Source organism: Pongo pygmaeus, chromosome 4 (genome assembly GCF_028885625.2).
Source record: "Pongo pygmaeus isolate AG05252 chromosome 4, NHGRI_mPonPyg2-v2.0_pri, whole genome shotgun sequence".
NCBI classification, from domain to species: Eukaryota; Metazoa; Chordata; class Mammalia; order Primates; family Hominidae; genus Pongo; species Pongo pygmaeus.
The window spans coordinates 119,785,893-119,811,325 of NC_072377.2; the positions used below are offsets into that span (position 1 = coordinate 119,785,893).

General features: G+C 33.9%; 1 protein-coding gene across 2 annotated transcripts in view; it reads right to left on the minus strand.

Annotated features, from left to right (window-relative positions):
* Nucleotides 1-6,735: 6,735 nt before the first annotated feature.
* The window catches only part of FEM1C (fem-1 homolog C), a 33,091-nt gene continuing 14,393 nt past the window's right edge, over nucleotides 6,736-25,433 (minus strand). For both annotated transcript variants that reach the window (XM_063665150.1, XM_054488487.2), the window contains exon 3: nucleotides 6,736-11,582. In XM_063665150.1, coding sequence (XP_063521220.1) covers nucleotides 10,273-11,582 — 1,310 coding nt within the window. In that variant the 3' untranslated portion in view covers nucleotides 6,736-10,272. The remainder of the gene's footprint in view (nucleotides 11,583-25,433) is intronic.

Below are 25,433 nucleotides of genomic sequence, written 5' to 3' on the forward strand. Positions count from 1 at the left end.
AAAACCAAGGTGAAACAAACATCTGTGATCTATAACAATGTGAAAAATTAGGGCAAGATGACAGGAGTTAAACCATTCCAAGGTCCGTGTTCTGTTAAGCCTGTATGCATGTTGTCTTAGTTTCCTAGGGCTGTTACAACCAATTATCACAAACTTGGTGGTTTAAGTAAAACAATAAATGTATTCTCTCACAGTTGTGGAGGCCAGAAGTCCAAAACCAACATGTTAACAGGGTAAATTCCTTCTGGAGGCTCTGAGGAAGAATCCGTTTCATGAATCCCCTGGCTTCTGGTGGCTGCCGGCAATCCTTGGCATTCCTTAACTTGTAGCTAGGACTCCAATCTTTGCCTCTGTCTTCACGTGGCTTGCCCCTTTGTGAGATTGCCTTCATGTGCCTTCTCCTTTTCTGCCTTTTACAAAGAACCTCATCATTGAATTCAGAGCCCACTCTAATCCAGGATGACCTAATCTTGAGATCCTTACCTTAATTATATCTGGAAAGACCCTTACCCCAAATAAGACTATATTCTAAGGTTCTGGGTGGACATATTTTTTGAGGACCACAAGTCAACCTAGTGATCACGTTAAAAATGTAGAATTAGCTACTAAGAAGGTTTTTCTAAAAAGTAGAATGTATACATTCTAAACAAACAGTAATAGAAATCTCCTTGAAGGTAGGAAAGAAGAAATAAAAGCATGGTGAATCATAAACCAAAGTCCAAATAAATTAGAAATGATTTTACATACAAACAAGTTAAAATGCAATTGTTAAAAGACAAATTCAGATTAAAAACAAGACCCACACATACCATTGCGTCTCTAAATATTCACAGATGTGTTTCATTCTCTTTAATACCTTCTTCAGTGCCTTAGCTTAGCAAGATAGAAGTACATTTTCATTTGATTTGTGTCCTCAAATCATTTTCACCTGTGACATTAAGCTCAGCCTACAGAGGTTACAGAATAGAAAAAAGGAAAAAAGTCCCTTTCAAGCCAAATTTCTCCTTTTCAGGTGGTAGCCAATGAGTTAATTTTTCTGGATCAGCTTTAAAATTTTTTATTTTTGAAGTACTTTTAGATGGCTTAAAACATTAGTAAAAGGTTAAAGCTGTAGGATTTATTTTTCATCCCCCACTCATCTTTATTCTTCTGCCAATTTCATGTCTTAATTACCAAAAAAATTCTTTGAAATTCCTGACTACAAAGAACAACTCTTTTTACCAAACCTGTAGACTATGACTGATTTTCAAGCATGGTGAACACGAATTCTGAATGCACAACATGGGTCAGTTTTAATGAGTTCAGAATTTCTTTTAAAAAGTCATTTGCAAACATACACACATGCACATCCAAACGGTAGCTCCTACAATTTTATCTAAGAAAAAGTGTGAGTTTCAAAATAAGATACGAAATACAAATTTTGAGCACAATGATGTAAAAAAGATGAAGAAAATTTCATCAATGGACTAAATGGACTTTTCCCCTAACCCCCATCTTGATGAAAAGATGCAATAGCCAGCTAGCCCTAAACAATGTGAACTATGATTGTTTTTTTTAAGTGGACAATGAATATAGAAGCAATTTTAATTCAAGACCTACTCCAATTCTATAAACCTAAAAGTCAGACTAATTCTCTGCCCTTCAAAATATAGTTGAAAATTAGCTTTGTTTGCCTCCCCCAAAATATTGCTCTCTTCAATGGCAGGATTCTATAATTCATCTTTATATACCTGTCTCACTGCATAGTGCTTGATGGTCAATAAATTTGTTGAATGTGCAAATTTACACAATAAATTCCCCCAAAACTGATTTCCCTTAGGTCATAAAGACTCTTTCTCCCACGCTTTGACATTAGCAGGCCAGAAGAGTTTATGTTCTGACAATCTGACCCCACATTATTCTCTGAACAAAGTAGTTCAGGCCTAAAGAAAAGTCAGTACATTCAATCCACAGCCCTATGAGGTATTATGAAAGTGACCAGCAATTCTAACTCTTATTTTGGTTTTTAGAACAAATTAAGGTATTTTATTATTTAAACATGGAGAACAATTTTCTTTTAATAAATTATTCCCTTTTATTAAATAAGTTACTTTTAAATAAAATTTAAAAGATAATTAAAAGACATCACTATTTGTAAGGCCTTACTCAAAATGACGGGAAACAAATTTCACAAGTTGAAAACTTTGGATTCTATTTTAATAATCACTGCTACATTTTAAAAATGAGCTACAGCTGGACACAATGACTCTGGAGGCTGAGGCAGGAGGATCACTTGAGGCCAAGAGTTTGAGAACAGCCTGAGCAACATAGCAAGACTCCATCTCAAAAAAAAAAAAATTAACCAGGCATGGTGGCACATGCCTGTAGTCCCAGCAACTTGGGACTTGAGCCCAGGAGTTAAAGGCTGCAGTGAGCCAAGATGCCATTGCACTCCAGACTGGGTGACAGAGCGAGACTACAACTCAAAAAAAAAAAAAAAAATTATAAAGTGAGCTAGAAAGTCAAGTAAAAGCAGTGAAAAGATACTAGAGTTAGACTTGTTGAACAATTGGGTGGGACAGAAAAAAGAGAACAATTTTAAGTGATAACAGACTCTATTTTAACTGCCTCTTATACTGCCTCTTATACATTTCCTTGTTTTGATGGAGGCGAGCTATAGCTGGTAATCAGAATCTTATGTCTCTCTCTTTGCTTCCTATTGAAAAACAGTCATTTAAGATAATTTTTGTTGGAAGAAAAAAGGTGCTGCTTTAAGTAACTTCGGAATATGTTTTGACTGGATACTGTAAGGTTAAAGATGAAAAGAAGTGTACTCCAGTAGGTAAACTTATTATGCATATTCTAGGTTAGCAATTCTGCAACCACTTTACTGTGTACTAGGGCTGAAAAAAATAGGGGCATAAATTATAGATAATGAAAGTTAAGTTTCTCACTGGCAGAGAAAGAAGTTACAAATAAATGAAGGGGAAAAGCTAGAATGAATCCTATGGTGCTGGATTAGGAGTTACAGATATCCATATAGACTTATTTTTAAATATATACAGAAATCATTGCAGATATGTGTGTATACCTATGTTAGTAAACATTCATGTATTTCCTAGCTCTGTTCACTGAGGTCTAGAAGCCATGACATCCCAGTAACAATAAGCGCATTCAGCACTCAAATCTTGGATTGTAAATAACATCCTCCAATAAAAGGAACAGGGCTCTTTGGAGAAATGACTGATTCTAGGGCTGGGCAGAGAAAACAGAAGATGAGGCTGGGGCATCGTGGTAGTGCCAGAAAGTAAAAGCTAAAAAGAAAAAAAATGGGAGCATGTCAAAAAGATATGGCTCCCAATGGCCAAAGCTGGAAAAATTTGAGCAACAAAACAAATAATTACAGTACTGGATAGTACGGCCGAAAAAATAAAATACGTATCTACAAGTCTACAATGAAAAATGAGTGACTAAATTGATCTCCCCTACATTAGAATTCCAAACCCTCCCAAGAAAATGGAGCTTAACTCCTCTCCCTGTGAGCACTGTTGGACTTAGTGACTTGTTTCCACACGATAGAATATGAAATGAGAAAACAGTAACTTTATAATGGAGAAACCTGGCACATATCATTTTAACCAAGTGATCGCGGTTAAACTTAGCAGTGATAAGTCATGTCGATATCATGTACATATCGATATGAGAAAGTTATCTCACTTCTGTGGTATTCTTCCGTGGAAAACTATAATCCCAGTATAGTCATGAGAAAATATCAGACAAACCCAAATTAAGGGATGTTCTACCAAATGTCTAACCAGTACTCTTTAAAAATGTCAAGATCTGTAAAAACAAGGAAAGACTGATAAAACTGTTCGAGTAAGAAGGCATAATGATTAAATACAATGTAGTGTCTTAGATTGGGTCCAAAACCAGAAAAACGGCATTAGTAGAAAAACTGGTGAAATCCAAATAAAGTCTGTAGTTAATAGTGTTGTACCAATGTTGACATCTTAGTTCTGACAAATGTTCCACGCTTAAAGTATTAACATTAGGGGAAACTGAATGGTGAATGTAGGAACTCTAATTAACTTTGCAACTTTTCTGTAAGTCTAAAATTACTCCAAGGTTTTTTAAAGTTTTGGAGTATTTAAAGAAATCCAAACATTCTACAACTCTTACTAATTTGTGTATTTTATCTGTAAAATAAAAACATAATTTTCATAATTCAAATATATCAACACGTTCAAAGTCAGTGATACAGGAAGAGAACTAAATACAGCCATGCGTTTCAGTCAACAATAGACTGCTCATACAATAGTGGTCCTCTAAGATTATAATGGAGCTGAAAAATTCCTATCACCTAGTATTTATTACACTACACTTTTTATGATTATTTTAGAGTATACTACTACTTATTTTTTTAAAAAAGCTAACTGCAAAAACTTCCTCAGGCAGGTCCTTCAGGATATATTCCAGCATTGTTAACCTAGGAAATGACAGCTCCCTATGTTATTGTCCCTGAAGAACTTCTAGTGGGACAAGATGTGGAAATGGAAGACAGTGATATTGATGATCCTGACCTTGTGTGGGCCGAGGCTAGTGTGTGTGTTTGTATCTGTCTTTGACAAAGTTCAACAAGGAAAAAAAAATTAATAATAGAAAAAAGCTTATAAAGATATGTTTCTGTACAGCTGTACAATGTGTTTTAACTGATATTACAAAAAAAATTAAAAAGGTAAAATTCATAAAGTAAAAAAGTTATAATCAGCTAATTTATCAAAGAATTTATTATAAATGTAGTATAGCTGTGTAGTCCAATGTTTATAAAGTCTACTATAATGCATAACATTCTAGGCCTTCACATTAACTCATCACTTCCTCACCAACTGACCCAGAGCAACTCCCAGTCCTGCAAGCTCTACTCATGGTTAAGTCCCCCATGATTTTTTTCTTTCTTTCTTTTAAACAATATTTTTACTGTACTTTTTCTATGTTTAGATACACAAATACTTACCATTGTGTTCCAATTGCCCAAAATATTCAGTAACTTGCTATACAGGTTGGTAGAGTAAGAGCAATGGGCTATACGATATAGCCTAGGAGGGTAATGTAGTAGTCTAGACCATCTAGGTGTAAGTACATTCTATGATGGTCTCACAATGACAAAATCACCTAAAGGACACATCTCAGTACATTATCCTAGGCATTAAGTGATGCAAAATAGTACAAAACACTAGTTTATTCTTAAGATGATCATCGGAAAGGTTTAAATGCATTTTACAAATTCTGTATAACTAAAGCTTCTACCATTTCTGTAAAAAGTTACATTTAGATGAGTAGAAGCTATTCTACCATCAGCTACTGCAGAGATAAGTAGAAAGATATTGTTGCCTAGTGGCATACAATGCAGGCTTATTTTTTGTGTGTGTGAAAGATTACTCTGAAAGAGCATGAGGAATATGCCTAATTTTCCCTCAACTTTCCAGTATATAATACCGATCACACTTATTTAAATTCATTCGTGACTTAATTCCACTTTCATAATTTACCAAATTTTAGCTACTACTACTTTAAGAATTTCTGTCTTGAAAAAACTTAAGATTCAACATGAGAAAAAGAAAAAAGGAAAACATACCTAAGATACTAGGTTTTAGAACAACTATGTACTACTACAAGTATCTTTTATAGTTGCATAATCTACAATTATAAGGATGAAAAGATATTAAAAATAGATACCAATCCTAGGGTTTTCAATTTTTTCAAGGTAGGGAAGTGTATTATTTCACTTTTGAAAACAGATGTATATATATTAGAAAAATCAATTAAATTGACATAATTATATAAAGCTGTAATTTTATGAGACAAAATCTTATTTAAAAGAGCTTTACAAAAAAACATGCAATAAAGTAACACGGAACCCAGGAATCAATGACTTCACTTAACTCCCACAGCCCCAAACTTCTCAACAAAGAACGTTCTATCCACTAGTACAGAGATTTAAAAAAATGAAATAAAGTATCTTGAAGAAATAGAGTAACTTGAGGACATACTAAGACTTTTTCTTATTTAGAGCCTTAAACATACAATATTCTTTTACTTATAAATTTGGTAAGAGTCCTCTTAAATACTGGTGGTGGTAGTGCAGACAACCATAGAACCACAAGACCAAGGGTAAAGAAGACTAATGTTTAAAAGGTCCCAGTCAAAGGAAGACAAAGCCTATACTTGTCACGAATAAGGGATATTAACAATTCAAAAGGGAAAAACCCATAAAACTGGAGATTTCAATTTACGCTTGGAGTTTAGAAATTACAGCCATTTCATTTTCTGACTCAACTAGACCTTTTGTATTAGGCAAGTTAAACATAAAAAGAAACAATGACTACTTAGATTTTACAAATGAAAAGTGATGGCAAACAAACGTATAAAACTTGCATTCATAGTAATATATTTATGATATACTTCTGATCATAGCAAACCGATTAAAAAACAAGAATTAAAGGCATCCCTTCTCTTACGCAGTTGACAACAAAAGTCTCCCCACATCTTTAGTTTCTGTGATCTCTACTAGAAAAAGAATTTAGAATAAACTGTACATAAATCATACTTACATAGAAGTATTAACAATAAATCCTATCTTTTAAGTTTTAACTGGCTACAAATTATCAATTAAGTTTTTCTGAAACAGGAGTTTACTATCATTTGCATTAGGATAATACCAATCAAGTATTAAGAGTTAATAAGAATACACTTAAATTTGATGCAAATTTAATTTTATTAAACCTTACAATGAATGTTGTGGCATATGATTTTCCATTGTGTGACAATTTATTAGCTGGCATCCGAATACAGTACTTCTTTTGAAAAAATACACAATGGGAACTGACAAAAGGGAGAGAAACTAGTTGTTTAGTGACACATAAGGGCAAAAAAAAAAAAAAAAAAGAAAAGAAAAAGAAAAAAAGAAAATGATGATGACCAATTAGTTTGTTTCCTTAGTATCTAACTCTAAAATGGTTAAAGTTCTAGGCAATAATGCTGCTGTTACAGTGTAAAAGAGTATGTCATTATCTCATCCAACCTGCACAATTCTAAGAAAATTAATTACAAAAATTATCATACCTGTAAATTCAGCCTAAGGTTTCTGTTGGGCAATATGATTTTTAAAGAGCTACTTTTCCCATATAAGCTAAACAATTTTCCCAAATCATAGTAGACTGGGGTCTCTATACACATTAAGGTAGTCACTTTACAAGTGAGCTATCACTTAACTTCAAATTCATAATGGGCACCAAATTATCTTTGATTTGGGTTTATGCCTGTCAGATTTATGAATAAGAAAAATGACTATTTTTAAGTCTATAATCCATTTGTTTTTATAAAGTAGACTGGCATCTGAGTAAAATGACCATTTCTTTTATAGAAATGATCAAAAACAGTGGAACATCTAAAATTCAGGAGGCCCCAAAAGGGCATTTCCATAGAAGTGTTAATAACTTACACATTAACTCCAGTCAATAACACCATGCTACAGTGTACAGTTTAGTTAGACTCACGAGTGTAATTGGTTCATTATTAGATTTACTCATCTGTGGTTCAAAAAATAACACAAATTTAAGTATTTTATTATAATCCATCTCATAATTTTGAGAATACTTTCTGACAAAGGCTTTATCTGTGTCACATTTATGAAACAATTTTCCCTAAAAGAAAATAAAATCAGGGACAATTTTGAGCTATTAAATTAACTGGTTTTTCAAAACCTCCCAATGGCATTTGTGGAGATGGCAGAGAAGGGAGAAATGTATTCTAAGTGAAATAAGTCATTTTAGTTATCAAGACTGAGTTCTAAGTTATCTATTTTTAGTGGTGCAAAAATGCTATTTAAAGAAATCCTTACTTTACACAGGAGTTGCACAATTCAAATTCAGCTGCAAAACAGTGAGATGTGCCTCACTCTAAGAGCATGTAAGCCCTCCCATCCAGCCCCCAAAGAGGAGGAGGAAATACTAAATCAATTCAAAATTCAGTTATCATCTGTTATCCTCAAATTATCGAGATCAACTAATGTAATTTACTATAATGGCAAAGTTTTCCTTTATAAAAATAATAGCTTATTCATATATAATTCTTATACCACAAAGTTAGAGGCAGATGATTTCAAGACACTGACATTTGATATTTCTAGAATATTGGTCTAAATCACAAAGTATTCTTAATATACGTGACAGTTCAAATACTTCATCAAATTTTCCCACAATAAGAGATAGTAAAACCTCTTCATCAAAAAGTTGGAGAGCGTTCATTTATATCCAATTTACCTTTTCTTAATGGTGAAATCAAATTTACAACCTAGCAAATAAGTAAGAATATCTTTTAAAAATTAAATCTCAATTATTTAACCAAAAAGTCTAATGTTCTCTTGTTTATTTACTACTCTTCATTACAAGGTTTTTACTGACTAAAGATGATGACAAACCTAATGTGACTGTTTGCATTGATGACTCCTTAAATAGTGTAACATCAACCCTCAGAATAAAATGTCAACACAAAAATCCAAGTGAGTGATCCAGCTCATTAAACTCACAGGTAAACTGAGTTTTTCTCAAATCAATAAGGAGCTTTTTATTCAGAACAACTTCATTAAGACATTTGCAGGGCAAATATGCCATCATAAATTTTATTCTGAATTACAATAAAGTGCTGAATGATAATTACCTGAATCTTTTTTAGTACTTTTCACTTATCTTCAAGTTAAAAGAGCCCTTTCTGTGGCATTAGCAAATCTGTGAGAGAGAGAGAAAGAGAAAGAAAAGGAAAGAAAGAAAGAAAGAAAGAAAGAAAGAAAGAAAGAAAGAAAGAAAGAAAGAAAGAAAGAAAGAAAGGAAGGAAGGAAGGAAGGAAGGAAGGAAGGAAGGAAGGGAGAGAGAAAGAAAGAAAGAAAAAGAAAGAGAAAGAAAGAGTGAGAGAAAGAAAGGAAGAAAGGAAGGGAAAAGAAAAAGCTAACTTCCAGTAAGGGAACAGGAAGCACTGCAACCTTTCATGTTTAACTAGGGTGACAAATAATTGAGACCAAAGTAATCAAAGTAATTCATGCAAGTTATCTTTAAAGGTATACGTAAGCCTGAAGAAAGAAAGAAAACACTGTTACTGACCTTTGATATTATGGCAGTAAATTGCGTACTAAAATACCTTAATTATCCTAGATGCCTAGATCTGGCTTGGCAAGCATCATGCCACTGACATGCTTTAGCTCTTTTTGTAACTAAAAGTGATTTGCAGTTCAATTACTGAATATTTCAATGTGACTCATTAAGCTGTGTGATAAACTTTGAAGTTAAATTTAAGCAAATTCTCTACACCTAATCACACCATCAGCACAAGCAGGACAATGCTGGAGCAGCATGAAAGGTGGGTCACTTTAAAAAGATTCTTCCTTTTACTGCATGATATATTAAGATGACAGACCTAAATTTCAACTGGGTTAATGAGTTAGAATAGATCTGTTTCCCAAATTTAGCACACAATAATTTCAGTGGATTAGAGAAAGAAACCTCAGATGTGAAGAAAATGAAGAAAAAAACAAACAAAAAAGCTTGAGCTAAAATAGCTAAACTGCAGCTCTAAAAATTGTCATGCTACAGAGTACTTTCAAAAAATTAAGTTCGTAACAAACATAAGAAAACAGTGTTTTGAGTTGAAGTTGACCAACTGCTGCATAGAAAATATGCTAACATACAACAGTCAAGTTTAAGCCTGTGCATAGAGAAGATAAAGCACTTATGGTAACTGCAAATGGTAACAAGTCCTTAAAGTTTGTACAACCTAGTATGGGTCCATAAGGAAAAAACTGTAGTAGAAATGATTAGGACAAAAAATAAAGTAGAAACAGGGGAGAAACTTGAGAAGAGAAGAAAGAAGCAAGAAAAAAAGACTTTCAATCGTATAAAATTCACAAACCAGTAAAGTATAAAGACACCATGGAAAAATGGTTAACTCTGCCCCAAACACCCAACAGCAAACAAAACCAGAATGAATAAGCCTTTGGCAGACAATTTTAGAAATCTGAATGTTACATTTCTCAATAATTCACAAACAATATATTATATGGTATATTTATATTAAATATTGGGAAACCAATGTTCTAAATTTGATGCTTATAATGCTTTAGCCAATGAGAGCACGATGATATCAATCAAGCTAAATGAATGCTGGTGTTATCACAACAGTGCTCATTTATGAAACAACTGTTACCAATTCGTGCTTTAACAGTGCTAAAATACAGTCAAGTTATCATCTATGAAGGGAAACAAAAGTCTCTAGCTTTTCTGGGATATGCCCTTTATAATATATTCTATGATTCACTATGACACGAGCAGCAAGACACTGCAATGTGGTATGATTTATAGGCTGGATTAAATTTTTAGCTATTTCCTTCTCATCCAGCAAGTCACTAGCAGTTTGTTTGTGCAAGTTTGTGGCATCAAAATGTGCACCTGATTTAATAAGGAGATTCATGATGTCTGGATGGTTGTTAAGAGCAGCGATATGCAGGGGACTGTTGTCATCTGAGTCTCTGACGTTCACATCAGCACCACATTCTATCAATATCGCAGTAACTTGTAGAGATGGGAATTTACAAACAGGGTACCGCCCTACACATGTAGTATTCTTGTCCACAGCCAGATGAAGAGGGCTGAAGTTATTCTTTCCCCTTGGATGCAGCTTAAGAAACCTGTATATAGTCTGCTTTTTGAAATGGTCCTGTTCTAGAGTACAAGGAACTTTCTCTAACAAGCAAATTAAGTGCAAAATAATAGAAAGGGCCTTATTTAACTGTAATGGGTCAGCTGGACACTGAGTTTGTTTGATAGCTCGCTCTATTTCAAGGACGCTTTTGCAAAGTATGCCCATAAGATCATCAAATGTAACAGTAGTACCCAGCAGGCCTTTAGCCCTATCCTGTAGCATAAAGGAGAATAGTTCTGCAAAAGATAATAAGCTGCTGGCGGTCATCGGGCTTAAAGGATCCAAATTGCTCTGCTGCATATCCAAAGCATACTTCCACAGGTTGATGCATCGTTTGAAATTTCCAGAGTCTGCATAGACAGCGCCTCTATATCTAATATAGTAAGAGGTATCAGGATGAGAAGGACCAAGAATACGTTCTCTGATTAATAGTGCCTGCATTCTCATCTCATCAGGATCAGCAATAAGACCTTCTAGCTCTTCTGCACTGTTCACCTCCTTGGCATAATCATAAGCCATTATTAGTGTCTGTGGCACTGGTTTACTAATAATATTAGTCCTATCACTGTACCTCATGTTCATTGCCTTTTTCCAGTATTTCAAAGCCCCAAGCAGATCTCTTTTTTTGTCTACAAATGTAGCTCCCAGAAGCTCTAGAGCATTAATACGTTCTGTCTTGCTGGTCTGTGCATGGTGTGTCAGAAAATCCACAATATTTGTGTGACCAGTCACACTTGCTGAGAGAAGGGGAGTCATTCCATAACCATCCTTTTCCATCTTGGCACAATACATTAGAAGCATCTTCATGATGTCCAGACTTCCAGATTCTGCACAATCATGCAATGCAGTATTACCTTAAAGAGAGAGAGAGAAAAAAGAAATAACATACATTGAGGGACCAAAATATAATGTAAAATGTATATGCACTTTAGAACCTAAAGAAAAGCAGGCAGCTTTAAGCTCCTAAGTAGGACATACTTGGTTTACAAACGAGAAAAAAAATTCCCCCAGTACCCAAAACTAGTATCTGATATTAAACTTATTGAATAAATGACATGACCAAATTAGGTATAAAAAGACATCCAAAGTCACCAGAAGAAATTCAAACTAATCCATGGTCTCTTGGTATTTTTCATTAATGTTTTAAAGTGCACATTTTATGATCTAAAAATGGATAGAATACAAATAACCAGATATTCACCATTTTACTGACAAGTCACTTAACTTCCAGGTCAGTTTCCACATTTATAAACAAGGAATTGGTCTTTTTTTTTCTTTAGAGACCAGGTCTTGCTATGTTGCCCAGGCTGGTTTTAAACTCCTGGGCTCAAGCAATGCTCCTCCCTTAGTCTCCCAAAGTGCTGGGATTGCAGGTGTGAGCCACAATGCCCGGCCAGACTGGTCTTTAATATATCTAAGATTCTTCATTTTGACTCTAATAGTAGTCATAAATTATTTTTTCAATATTTATTTCTGATTGCCAAGTTGAATTTCAACTGTCTTAGCCAAAATTCTTGGTAACAAAGGACTTTCCCCAAAAAGCTCTCGTAAGAAAAACAAATTCATGGAATCTGAATAATATGTGGGTGCTTCAATATGAACTTTAAAAGGCGATATCTGAAGTGTCCTTTCATAATGGATTATTTCCTATTATAATTTAACTTTTTAAACATTCTTTATAGCTGTACTAAATGTTCTAACACTGTCCTTTTCTTCCCACACACAGATTAAAACTGACAACAGGCGCTGGCACATTAGTAAAAGCCTGTATGAAACATATTAAGACATCGGAAACATCAGGTATTTTAGCTAAGTTTAATGATAAACATTCTACTAATCGTCAAAATAGGAATTATCATGCCGACCTCTGGTATTTACATACAATGTTTACATAAAATTTCAACAGTCAGTCATTTTAGGCATGTCTGTAGAAAAGAGGTAGCATGGCAGGCTGAGACCACTATCCTTAGAAAAACCTTCTTGCAAGGTTAGACCTTTGGCTGGTAGCTGGGAACCTGGCTGGTAAACAGTTCTCTATACTGATCTAAAACTTTCCCTAAATGATAAGGGTGTCTCACTGTACCTAAACTGTTTGTACGAACAATGCAGTTTAGGCTGAATGTTTGGTTTCCTTCTGGGAGTCTAAAATTTTGGGTATGAGCTAGGCAAAGGGTACCTACATGACCAGCCCCCACTAAAAACCTTGAGCACTGGGTCTGTCATGGGTTTTCCTTGGTAGAAAAATGACACATACGTATTTACATTACTGGGGAAGAATATGCTCTATGTCACCCCTCACAAGAGGAATAAAGCATAAAAACACCTACAAAAAGATTTCTCTACACCTCACCTGCGCCTTTACCCCTCATAATTCAGCTGCATGTCCTTATGACATTACAGTAATAAATCTTACCTATGAGTACAGTTGTATGGTGAGTTACTTCCAAATTTGGGGGTGGCTTTGGGGATGCCCAACATAGCATGTGTACCAGAAAGTATTTTAAACCTGAATACTTCAAATAAATCTACTTTGTAACTAAAGTTAGAAAAAAACAAGTTATTATATGAAATATTGAGTCTTTCCACAAGTTTATCCTGTTTAGTCTTCTATGATATCTACAAGGACTATATAATTATTCTGACCCAAGATTTCAATGGTCTACAACGAAATAGTGTTTGATAAAATGTTTTAACAATGAGTAAGCTAACCAAGCACTGAAAGAGCCCAGAACTTCTGACTATCGATGTTCATTTGTTTAAAATAATTTCAATTAAACATGACTACTATACCAAGTATATTTTAAACACTGTTTTGTATTGAGGAGTTTTTCTCAATACATGTTTTTCTAAGAAATAGGCAATATAAGAGAAATCTGAATATAAAGAAATGGCTTAGATGGCACTTTTCTCTATTTAGAGTAGCACAAAATCAAGAATAAAATGTAGCAAAAGCTGGCCAGGCGCGGTGGCTCACGCCTGTAATCCCAGCACTTTGGGAGGCTGAGGTAGGCAGATTATGAAGTCAAGAGATCAAGACAATCTTGGCCAACATGGTAAAACCCTGTCTCTACTAAAAACACGAAAATTAGCTGGGCGTGGTGGCACACGCCTGTAGTCCCAGCTACTTGGGAGGCTGAGGCAGGAGAATCACTTGAACCTGGGAGGTGGAGGTTGCAGTAAGCAGAGATCACGCCACTGCACTCCAGCCTGGTGACAAAGCGAGACTTCATCTCAGAAAAAAAAAAAAAAAAAGGTAGCAAAAGCCAATTTAATGAACTATATTTCTGTATTTATTGAAAAAATACAAAATATATTTATTCTGAATACACCCACATACCAGAAGAAAAAAAATAGCTTTAAAAAAACAAACAATAAGGAAGACTTTCACATCCGGTAATGGCAGAGATAATGTAACATGATCGCCCTGCCACTAACAACTAAAAAGCTGAAAAACTTATTTTTAAAAATCTGCTTGACAGGATTTAAGACATAACAAGGGGACAATATGCAGGAGAAGAAAAAACTAGAAAGGTCAAGTCCAGAATTTGAGGCAGCTTTCCCACAGTGGCCTCCACCAATTCTGGAAGAGCTAGCTGAAAAACTGAGCAGAACTTCTGACAGCCTTGCAGGGATAGAGGGGAAAAGTGGAGCCTACAGCCTACTAAGAAAGGAACTTAGAAAATTCCCCACACTTTGGGTTAAAGCTCCAACTTTAACCCTAGGGAGTTAAAGTTAACTGCAAATAGACTAGCTATCACAAAAACTTAAATCTAATTTAAGATCATCTCATTATTGATTTAAAATAATCCAGGATTGCTAGTATACATAATTAAAAGCCAGAAGCAAATATAAATACTATTTAGAGGAAGATATTATCATACTAGGGTTCAAATTATTTATATTTTTCATATGTAATGCTTGTTATCCAATTAAAAATAATGAAAAGAAAATAAGGAACCATAACACAAAAAACAACGGAAATAAAGAGGTGACAGAAAAGCCCAACAGGAGACCCAGATAATGCAGTTTATCAACACAGATTTTCAAATAATAACTATGCTTAGCATATCCGAGGAGTTTTTTAAAATTGAGAATTCAACAGAAAACTGGAAACTAAAAATTCAGGTAGACATTCTAGAACTGAAAAACTCGGTGGGTGGCTTTAAAAGTGGATTTACACACAGCTGAATAGAGAATTAGTAACTGGAAGGTAAGTCAGATGAAAATATACGGAAAGAAGCAGGGAGTGCTAAAAGAACAGAAAAGATGGAGACTATAAGAGAAAGAGGGAACAATGTCAGAATATTGTTAACATACTCAAAACCAGAATTCTAGAGCAAAAAAATGGGTCCCAAAGCAATATTTAAGAAAAGATAAAGTCCAAGAATTTTCAGAAGCTGATGAAAGCTTAAACTGCAAATTCAGTAGGTTTTACAAACTCCAAGAAGGATAAATAAAAAGAAAAACACATTGACATACAACACAGCAAAACTGCTGAAAACTAAGGACAAAGAGAAAAATCTTAAAACAAGAGAATGAATGGAAATGACCTATAAAAGAGCAACAATCTGACAGCAAAGTTTTCATCAGGAACAACAGAAACTAGGAGACATTAAACGATATTTAAAAGCACGAAAGAAAAGTAACTGCCAGCTTAGAATTCTATACCCATATCAAGAATAAATGTCAAATAAAGAACCCTTTCAGGAATAAAGAAATGAAAAGGAAAAAATTAAGATATTTATTACCAGCAGATCTAAATACTATATGGCGTTCTTTAGGCAGAAGGAAGATGAGCCACATGGAAGCCTGGAGATATAGGCAAAAACATCAACAAAAAGGGTAAATTTGTGAGTACATCTAAATAAATACTGATTTTAAAAATAGTATCTTGTAGGGCTTGAAATACATACATAGAAATAAAACACTTGACAGCAATACCATGAAATTAAGGAGGGTAATTGGTGTTAACGTGTTCTAAGATCTTTTTCTTGTAAAGATATAAAATTAGAAATTTATGTTAGCCTTTGATAAGTCAAAGTAATGCTATCTAGAATAACTACTAAAATAATAGAGGGTATGCATATAACTACATTTTCTCTAACATATAGAAAAAAATGAAATAATAATCCAAAAGGTGGCAAAAAAGAAGACGGAGGAACACAAAACAGGCAGGACAAATAAAAATCAGAAAAGTACCCAGGAGATGAAAATCCAAAAATATCAGTAATTACATTAAATGTAAGTAAACTAAATGTTTAATTTAAACATTTGAAAGACAGAAACTGTCAGACTGAAGATACAAAGAAAAGACAAAAACTTAAAAGACAAAAACTGTCAGACTGAAGATGAAAAGAAAACTCAAGACACACTGCCTACAAGACACACCTTAAATATATGGGTAGAAAATGATCTTTAGAAGTGAAAGGTTGGGAAAAAAATGTCCTTTGCAAAAGCTAAATATTAAGAAGCTGTCTGATATTAAAATATGAAAGTAGACTTTAATGCAAAATACATAATTAGCGAAAAAAGGAAATATTTTATAATGTTAAAAAATTCAAAATATACAGATATAATAATTTTAAACTTGTTTTCACCTAATAACAGAGAATTAAGTTACGTAAAGTAAAAATCGACAGAACTACTAGGAAAGCAAACAAATCTGCAAACATTAGTACATCTAAACATATCTTTCTCAGTTTAGAAGACCAAAACCAGTAAGGATGAAGATTTGAACATTACAAACTTGATTTAACTGGCATAAATAAAAGAACATGGCACTCAACAACCATAGAAAACAATTTTGCCCCCAGGGATACAGGGAGCATATCCAAATATTGACCATATTCTCGGCCGTAAGGCAAGTCTCAACAAATGTCAAGGGACTGAGGTCACTGAGTACGTTCTAAGTCCACTTATGAATGAAGTTAGATATACAAAACAAAAAGACAACTAGAAAAACCTGTCTATTTGAATTTTTAATATTCACTTGCTTCGTCGGTCAAAGAAGGAGGCCAAATGAAAATCAGAAAATTTTTTTAACTGGGTGATCATAAAAACACTAAATAACAAATTAGATAAAAAGGCTTATTTTTTAAATAGCTAAGTTTCCATCTAAAGAAGTTACAAGAAAAAACAGTAAATTACATTAGAGAAAGAAGAAACAAACAGTAAAAAAAAAATTAATGAAAAAAGGGATAAGTATGCGAATACAGCATTTTTTTATATTCCCACATTTTATTTAACTGTTGCCCCCTTTTAATCTTATATTAATAACTTTGCAAGGTAGAGGTGATAAACTCATTCTACATACAAATAGAAAAGAGAATTTAGTGGGAAAACATAAACTCCTGTCTCCCAACTGCCAACTCAGTGTACTACTCATTTCTAAGGTCATATTTTAAATGCCAGTCATATTAAACCTCAATGAATAAATTATATCTAATATAAAACCAAACTTCATAATAGAACTTCAACCAATCACATCACTTTCCAACTCAAAAAACTTTCACACTTTCTCTAAGGAAAAGCAGACAATCTTTGAAATGGCCTTCAAAATTCTACATCATTGATTCTCAAAGCACTATCTGTGTGGAGAGAGCAATGAGGAAGAAATCTACAGTTTCAGAAAACATTATGTGCAGTAAAGTTTAATATTGGATATTCAAGGATATGTATTTTAAAAGACTAACAAATATTTCCCTACCTTATCTCTTTAGCTTCATTTCTCATTATCTCTGGAATGAATGATTCCCTGTGCATCTAACTCAGGGACTGGCAAACTTTTCCGGTAAAAGGCCAGATAGCATTTTAGGTTTCCAAACTATAAGGTCTCTGTTGTAACCACTAAACTCCGCCAAGTACCATGAAATATGCTATGGTAGTATGTTAAATTAATGGATATAGCTGTTTCCCAACAAAACTTTTACTTATGTACTCTAAAATTTGATTTTCATGTGTCATAAAATATTTTTCATTTGATTTCTTTCGCAACCATTACAAAAATGCAAAAACCTTTCTTAGCTCTCAGGCAGTACTGAAATGGGGTGGGCTGGATTTGAACCCTGGGCCATAGTTTGCCAAACCTGCTCTAACCCAGAAGACATTGTCTGCAACTCCCACACACAAGGGAGAAATTCTGCTTATGCTTCACATTATTCCATCCTAAGCACTTCTCCCAGCACCAGGAACAAACAGCCCTGTTCACTTCTACCTCTGTGCCTCTGTTCTTGATTTTCCTATAAAGCACTTCGTTCTTTACCATTTTAACTTCTTGTCCTTCAAATTTCACTAGAAATTTCAACTGCTTAAAGAGGTTTTCTTGGTTTTATCATATCAATTTTATCATCGTGAGAATGCCTGGTGAATAAATATATGAGTCATCCTAATAATTATTCACATAACATCTACTATTATAATACCTTACACTAGTATAATGCTACTGCTTCACAAATAAGTTCTTACCTAAACAGTCTATTCTTAAAGTATACAGATCCTACATTTCTTTTATATCCCAGAAGCAACTAGCAACCTGCTAAAGCTAAGGTAGATTCTAAATTTTTAATATTTGATATCACAAAAAGTAATTCAATCTTAGCTTTTGCAGACAAAGTAAGTTCAAAAAGTAATATCCTAGAAGGAGATCTTTTAAATTACTCTAACAGGTTAAGTGTATAACCGCTACACTTTTCTGCCCTGGAATGCCCTAAAGGTAAGTTTTTTAATTATAGCCTAGAGCATTATTACTTACAGCTTAGAAAACAGAGGAAAAAAAAAAGGCATGATCTTAAAGCAATTATAACTTTTGTGTCATTTCTCCAAGTCTTTTTATATAGTATGCTTTGACAAAATTATAATCAGTACATATATAACTGTTTCCTGCTTTTTACCTACATCTTGGGCATTCTGTCATGTGTTATTACATCGTCTGCATAGTTTCTGTAATTACACAGATTCTACATAATCCTTCTTAATGGTTTTATGGTGAAAGTTCAAGCAAGGGAGCAAGTCATACTTTACATAAACATTTCCCCGTTGATGGACATCTGCACTGCTTCAGAATTTTTACTATTAAAATTAATGCTTAAAAAACTATAAGGACAGATAACAGAGCAGTGATTGGCAAGGGCTGGGGGCTAGGAGAGGGGTTTAATGCAAAAGAGCATGAAGGACATTTTTGTTCTTACCTTTAATAAATAAGTAGTATATGTTTGTCAAAAATTACAGTACTGTACCCTAAAAAGTATGAATTTTATTGCATTTAAATAAGTCAATAAACAAATGACAAAAAAAATTAACGCCTACCTAAAATAGAATCACAAATGTGTGATGGCTTAATACACATCTTCAATTCACTATCAATGGGATTATAAAAATTGTTCAAAGTTCCACTTTATAGTATTCTTTCTACTACTAAAATTAACTTTTTAATTTATATTACCTCTATTCCTTGGTAAATAGAATATTTTCTCATATCTGTTTATAAACTTTATTTTCTTTTATGACATGTCTATGTTTCAGTTTCTGAGATTAATCTGGCTTTCTCTGTATAAGCACTTTATAAAATGATAACCAGTTTGTTAAATTTACTGTAAATATTTTGCTTTGTCAGTTTTTTCAAGTGTTAGATATGCTATAAGTATTAAATGTAATTTTTTGTGAAAAAGTATAACAAGCCAAATTTAAAAAGTGAGTTACCACGGTCTTGTGACTAGTATGTACTGTTACATGCCAAAGATCATTAAAATCATATTTTCTTTTTTGCTAGTTAACATAATTGATTTAAAGTTTTGGTGCATAACAATATATGGCAAGTACTATAGATTTAGCTCAAGATTTTTCTCTTGGTTACATAGGCCCTTTAAAAACATTCCCATAACACAGTGATCGTACTTCCCAAAGATTTTCCATCTCCACATCATGTCTTCTTTTTGCATTCTCAGAATGAGAAAGACAATGAAAAATAAAACAACACAAAGTTCAAAAATAAATACTACCAGGAATCTGAGATGAAATTAAGGATATGCAGCAATGAAATGTAATGAATTTACCTTTGGCTAAAGAAAAAAAAGGAAGAGAAAAAGAAAAACATATTATATTAAATAATTCTCAATGCCTGATTAAGAAAAAGTTCATTTGGAGAAAAAAAATATTCTGGCACTGAATTCATAAAAAAAAAATTTCATGATTTCTCAAAAGACATGTTTGTTAAATAGGCATTTCTTAGAAATCAGGTTAATGGCACAACATTAAGTATTAATTCTGTTAAAGCATTTCTCTAGAAAGCGAAAATATTATGATACGAATACATTAATTTTCAAAGTCATAATTTAACACAAAAACAATGCTAAGAAAATCTGGAAGAATGAAAAGTGCCATTTTCCCTGGGATTCTTCTGGGATGAATATTAAGGTCAGGAAACTATGGTAAGTGCTCCTGCATTAAAGGGTGGTAGTATTCCTCAAGAAGCATCTGAAGTGCCAATCTTCACTGCTGTTAATTTTAAAGACACCTGTAATCTTTTAATAGCAGGTAAGACATTAAAAATTCATGTTCAACTGTGAAGCTTAGGTGCCTAGGAATAGAATCAACACTTTTTTCAAATTAGGTAACCCAAAAACATAGCTATATTTTGAGGAAGAACTAGTTAGAGGCCTAAGAATTATCTGGGTCCAAACCAAATGTTTTGAGTTTGATAAGGGCAAGTGATTGTTACCAACCAACCACCTAAATCATAAAAGAGCTTCAACATAACATATAAATATCTCAATTTGGATAAAATTACCAAGATTCACCAGGATCAAGTCAGTTTCTAAACCACCCTCATGGAGTAGACAGAATTTACTGCTCTTTTTAAAAAAACAAAAATGTCCTCCTAAGGACTGCAAAATATTTAACAAACACAAAATATCTTTAATTTAAATTGCTTTTTCTAGCAATAACAACTCAGTAGATTCTGCCATTTGTAAATTCCTCATGTATTTCAAGTTGTGTGTCTGTGTTTAGCATAAGTCAAATAAAGCTGTGCTTCTCAAACGTTCATGTATAAAATCACCAGAGAATCATAATAAAATGCAGATTTTGATTCAGATCATCTGGGCTGGATCCAAGTGATACCTATGCTGCTGGTCCTTGAGTAGCTAGAAAATAGAGAAGGAATCTTATTTTCTTGTTTGGTATACAGATACTTGCCACATAGCTAATATATCTAATAGCAATATCAAGTCATATGAACATAAATTTAAAAGGAGGGCTAGGTCACAGCCCTGTTTTACACCATATAGAAATAAAATTGTATCATTCCTCTTTACTCTAAATTTAACCATATGCCAAAGCAGGAAAGGGTTGTGTTTTACAATTAGATTACAAAGTTTCATCCATGGAAAAGTTCCTGCGTAGTAAATGGCATAGTATCAGTAAATTCTGCAGTCTACTCCTAACAATTTTCTTGTTTAAGTAAGACATTATATAAGTGACACACAAATTTCCTTAAAAATCAGTTTGTAAAATAAAAATCCAAATTGGTATAAACACCACCATCAAAAAAGTTAAAAAAAAAAAAAAAAAACACAGAATGGGAGAAAATATTTGCAAATGATATATCTGATAAAAGACATACATAAGAATACATAAACAACTCTTACAGTTCAGTAATACAAAGATAACCCAGTTATAAAACATGCAAAGGTTAATGAAGAAACTCCTCCAAAGAAAATAGAGAGACAGAGAGAGCCAATAACCACACGAATTAAGCACATGAAAAAATGCTCAACGTCATTAGCCACTGGAGAAATATAAATCAAAATCACAATGAGGTATCACTACACACTTCCTAAAATGGCTATATTAAAAAAGAAGAAGAAGAAGAAGAAGTGTTGGAGAGGGTGTGGAGAAACTGGAACTCTTCTTACATTGCTTACAGGAATGTAAACTGGTACAACTGCTTTGAAAAACAGTTTAACGGTTCCTGTTAAAAGAGTTACCATACAACCCAACAATGCCACTCCTAGGTATATGCCTGAGAGAAATGAAAACACGTATCCACAGAAGAACTTCTCCATGAATAGCTAAAAAGTATAAACAACCCAAATGCCCATCAACTGCTGAATGAATAAAAGTGATATATCTATTTCAATGGAATATTATTCTGCAATAAAAAGAAAAGCACCGATACATGCTACAAAATGGATGAACCCTGAAAACATTACACTAAGCAAACAAGACAACTCACAAAAGACTACATATTATGTGATTCCATTTAAATTACATGTCCAGAACAGGTAAACTTAAGACAGAAAGGAGATTACTGGTTGCCTAAGACTAGTGCAGTTTCAGGGGAATGAGGAGGGATAGGAGGGAGTGACTGCTAATGGATATGAGATTTTTTCGGGGGTGATGAAAAGCTGATAGTTGTGATGGTTGTATAACCCCGTGAACATACTAAAAAACCATTGAATTGTATACACTTTAAGTGGTTTTGTGAATTTTATCTCAATAAAGCTGTTTTAAAAATCCAATTAAAATAAAAATATTGTATTTTTGGTGAAAGTATAAGTTTTGACTGATAGAAGCAGCAATTAGAGGGTCTTTTATTATAATAGATTTATTTGGAAAGACACAAAAACAATCCTCACATCTCTCTTTCTTCAGCCTACTATGCTTGGCACCAACCCATTCCTTCCTCAACTTTGTAGCTGGGGTTGGGCTGAGTACAGAGGTGGTCCACTTGTAAGATGAGGATGGGGTGTGTGGTTCAATTGCACAATAATGCTGATTCCAAGTATTTTATTCCCTGAATAACTAATAGGTGTAGGTTGATGGAGAAGGTAAGAAGGGATAAAGGGAAAAAAACAACTTAGGGTATCAAAGGAGCACTAGAAGGATTCTCTGCTTAGAATGTTTCCCTTCCCTATGTGTAGTCTATCATGAGAGATACTCAAGAAGTTCAAAAAAAAATAAAAAAAAGAAGATAAACTGTGCCAAGACTACCATGTGCCCTCCCTTCATTAATTCTTTGTATAAGACACTGAGCAAAGAACAAACAGAAATTTAACAATAAAGGTCCTTGAGCTTACGACAAAGTTAAACGCTAAAAAATATCTGCATCCAAAGAGGTAAGATGCATTCTTATAACCTGAGGGAGATGAGGAATTGCATTTGAAATGAGTCTTGATGTTAAGTAGAATTTTCAAGGCTAAGAGCACTGGAGCTAAGGGATGAGGACTAAAAACAACTAATTATGTGTAAAAAACTCATCTAATGACAGAAAACTTCAAAATTATAATTCCCTGTCCTCTAGTTCACAGACTCCCTGTTCAATCACAGCTCTTCCCAAAGGGAGGAAAAAAAGAAGGAAGACATGTTTTGATCAGACATGCATCCATGTGACTTTTTCATCTGGGTCTCTCCCTATCTCTTCCACTTCTATCTTCCATCACATATATTCCTGGTGCCTCAACAGCATAAATCTATGTAATGCCCTGGGTTTCCTGAATTTTATTTCAAACAAACATATTTTATCAATCAATCAATGAAAATCTGATAAAAAATGAAGCAGTGAAGGAACTACATTGTACCCGAAGGCCAGTAAGTGAAACGTAACTTCTATCTTAAGCTCATGTTACTGCCACGAACAATATGAACAGCAGTAGTGCTCAGGATCTACTCATTCTCACCAAACTATTCAATTCTGTGAGGATTCACAGTTCAAAATCCAATCTCCAGGGACAAAGGACCACATGGATATTTCCCTATTGGACTCAATTTGCACACCATCTACAGCTTAGTTTATCCAACTAAGATACTAATTCTTCCCAAGGACACAGAAAAGTGTGCCAGGGGATACAAGGGGGAAAAGAATGAACACGGAGCAACTTGCAGGAATAACTTCATAATTTGGGATTAAAGTGTTAATGAATTCAACTAGTAAGTTATTTAAACATTATACTCAATCAAAATAAATATAGATATATTATAAAGTATAATTTTAAGTCCCTCCCTTCCCCCTTTTATTTTTCTCTGTAAGTAGGTGTGCTGAGGTAACCAACAGCTGAGAAGAGTTTTCAAAGTCAAGAAGGAAAAGAGAACTTCACCTTTCAACACTCAGATAGTACTAAAGTATACTAAAATAACCTAGAATGACAGCAATCATTATCTTAGTCTATCTGAATACCAACAGTTTTTAGTTTACAATGGAGATTTTCTCATTTGAGATTCTTGTGCATTTACAGTGGGGAATTAAATAAGATTTTTCTTTAGCATTTCCTTGACTAAAATACATCTATACTCTAAATGTCCATTCTATGAGACAGAAATAATATAAAGCCTTGGATTTGCTTTAAACTACTATAGAAAACAAAAGGAAAGTAGAAACTTTTTTTAAACTTTAGCAAATGGATAATTGTTGAAGATGATGAATACACAGTGGTTCAATGTATTCTCTCTGTGTAAGTTAAAAAATTTCCATAATGAAAAGGCAAATAATCTGTCTGAACTAGTTCTCTCAAACCCTTTTAATGCTAGCAATCCTTGCCACATGCCTACATGGATTTCTCCCTTTTCTGAACCCCTATATTCTACCTGTGCTATTCATTTTTGTCCAACTACTGTCTTACTTTGTTACTTCAAGTCTTCATGCATGTATTTATTTCCCTACAGAAAGGCCTATAAAACATAGTGCTTGCCATCAAGGAGCTTATAATCTTTCCTCTCTTAAATCCAACATGTCCACTCAACAAGCTCATTTAGGGCCAGATACTCTTCCTAATGCATGGGGTAAAAACACCAGGTCTTTAGCCTCAAAGACTATGTAGTAAAATGCGGTTAGATGTCACAATGTTGTAGTAGAATGCAGTTAGATAAGTTTCTCTGAAAACAAACAAGCAAACAAACAAACCACTCCAGTTAGTCCTCTGCTGAAAAACTTTCACTGGCATGAAAAATAAAATCCAACTCCTGTACCTAGATTAAATGTCCTTTAAAATTCAGCCCTGAGTGCCTTTTAGTTCAAATATGCCTACTTTCCAATTCCTGGACCCACCAAGCATATTCTTCAAAGTGCCTTTCCTTATGCCATTTCCTAAACCTGCAAAACTGCCAAAACCCTTCTACAGATCTACATCCCAATAAACTTTCTGCAGATCTAAGCCCCAACCTGTCCGTAGATCTAACACCCCAAAATTCAAAGCCCTGTTTAACTTCTACTTTCTCCATGAAGCATTCCTAGTCAGTACACTCGCTCTAAAATCCTATAGCATGGATTGCTTATGCTATTCCTTCATAAGTTAAAAATGTGACACCTCGTATCTTCTCATAACCTCCAAAATGTCCCACAGAATGCCTTGCCTACAGAAAGTGCATGTTAATTACCTTATTACCAATTTACTTATTTACTTTGGGTATCTAAACTGACTGAGGAATGAGGACAGAATGTCTTCTAGAGCCAGTCTCCAAATCTGAGCCTACAGAGTTTTCTATTGGTCTGTAGTACTGAATCAAGAACTTTTAGCTGCTCAATTTGTGTTAGAATTACGGTGTAAAAGTGGAATTGAAGAGGACTTCACTTTGGATCTGCAAAGTTCTAAGTCCAAACAAAAACAACCCCAAAACACAAACAAAAGAACCAAAGGAGGCCAAAGATGACTATAACCATGAAGCGCTGAGATCACTGTGATAGCTCTGAGAAGGACTCACCTAATCACTACAGA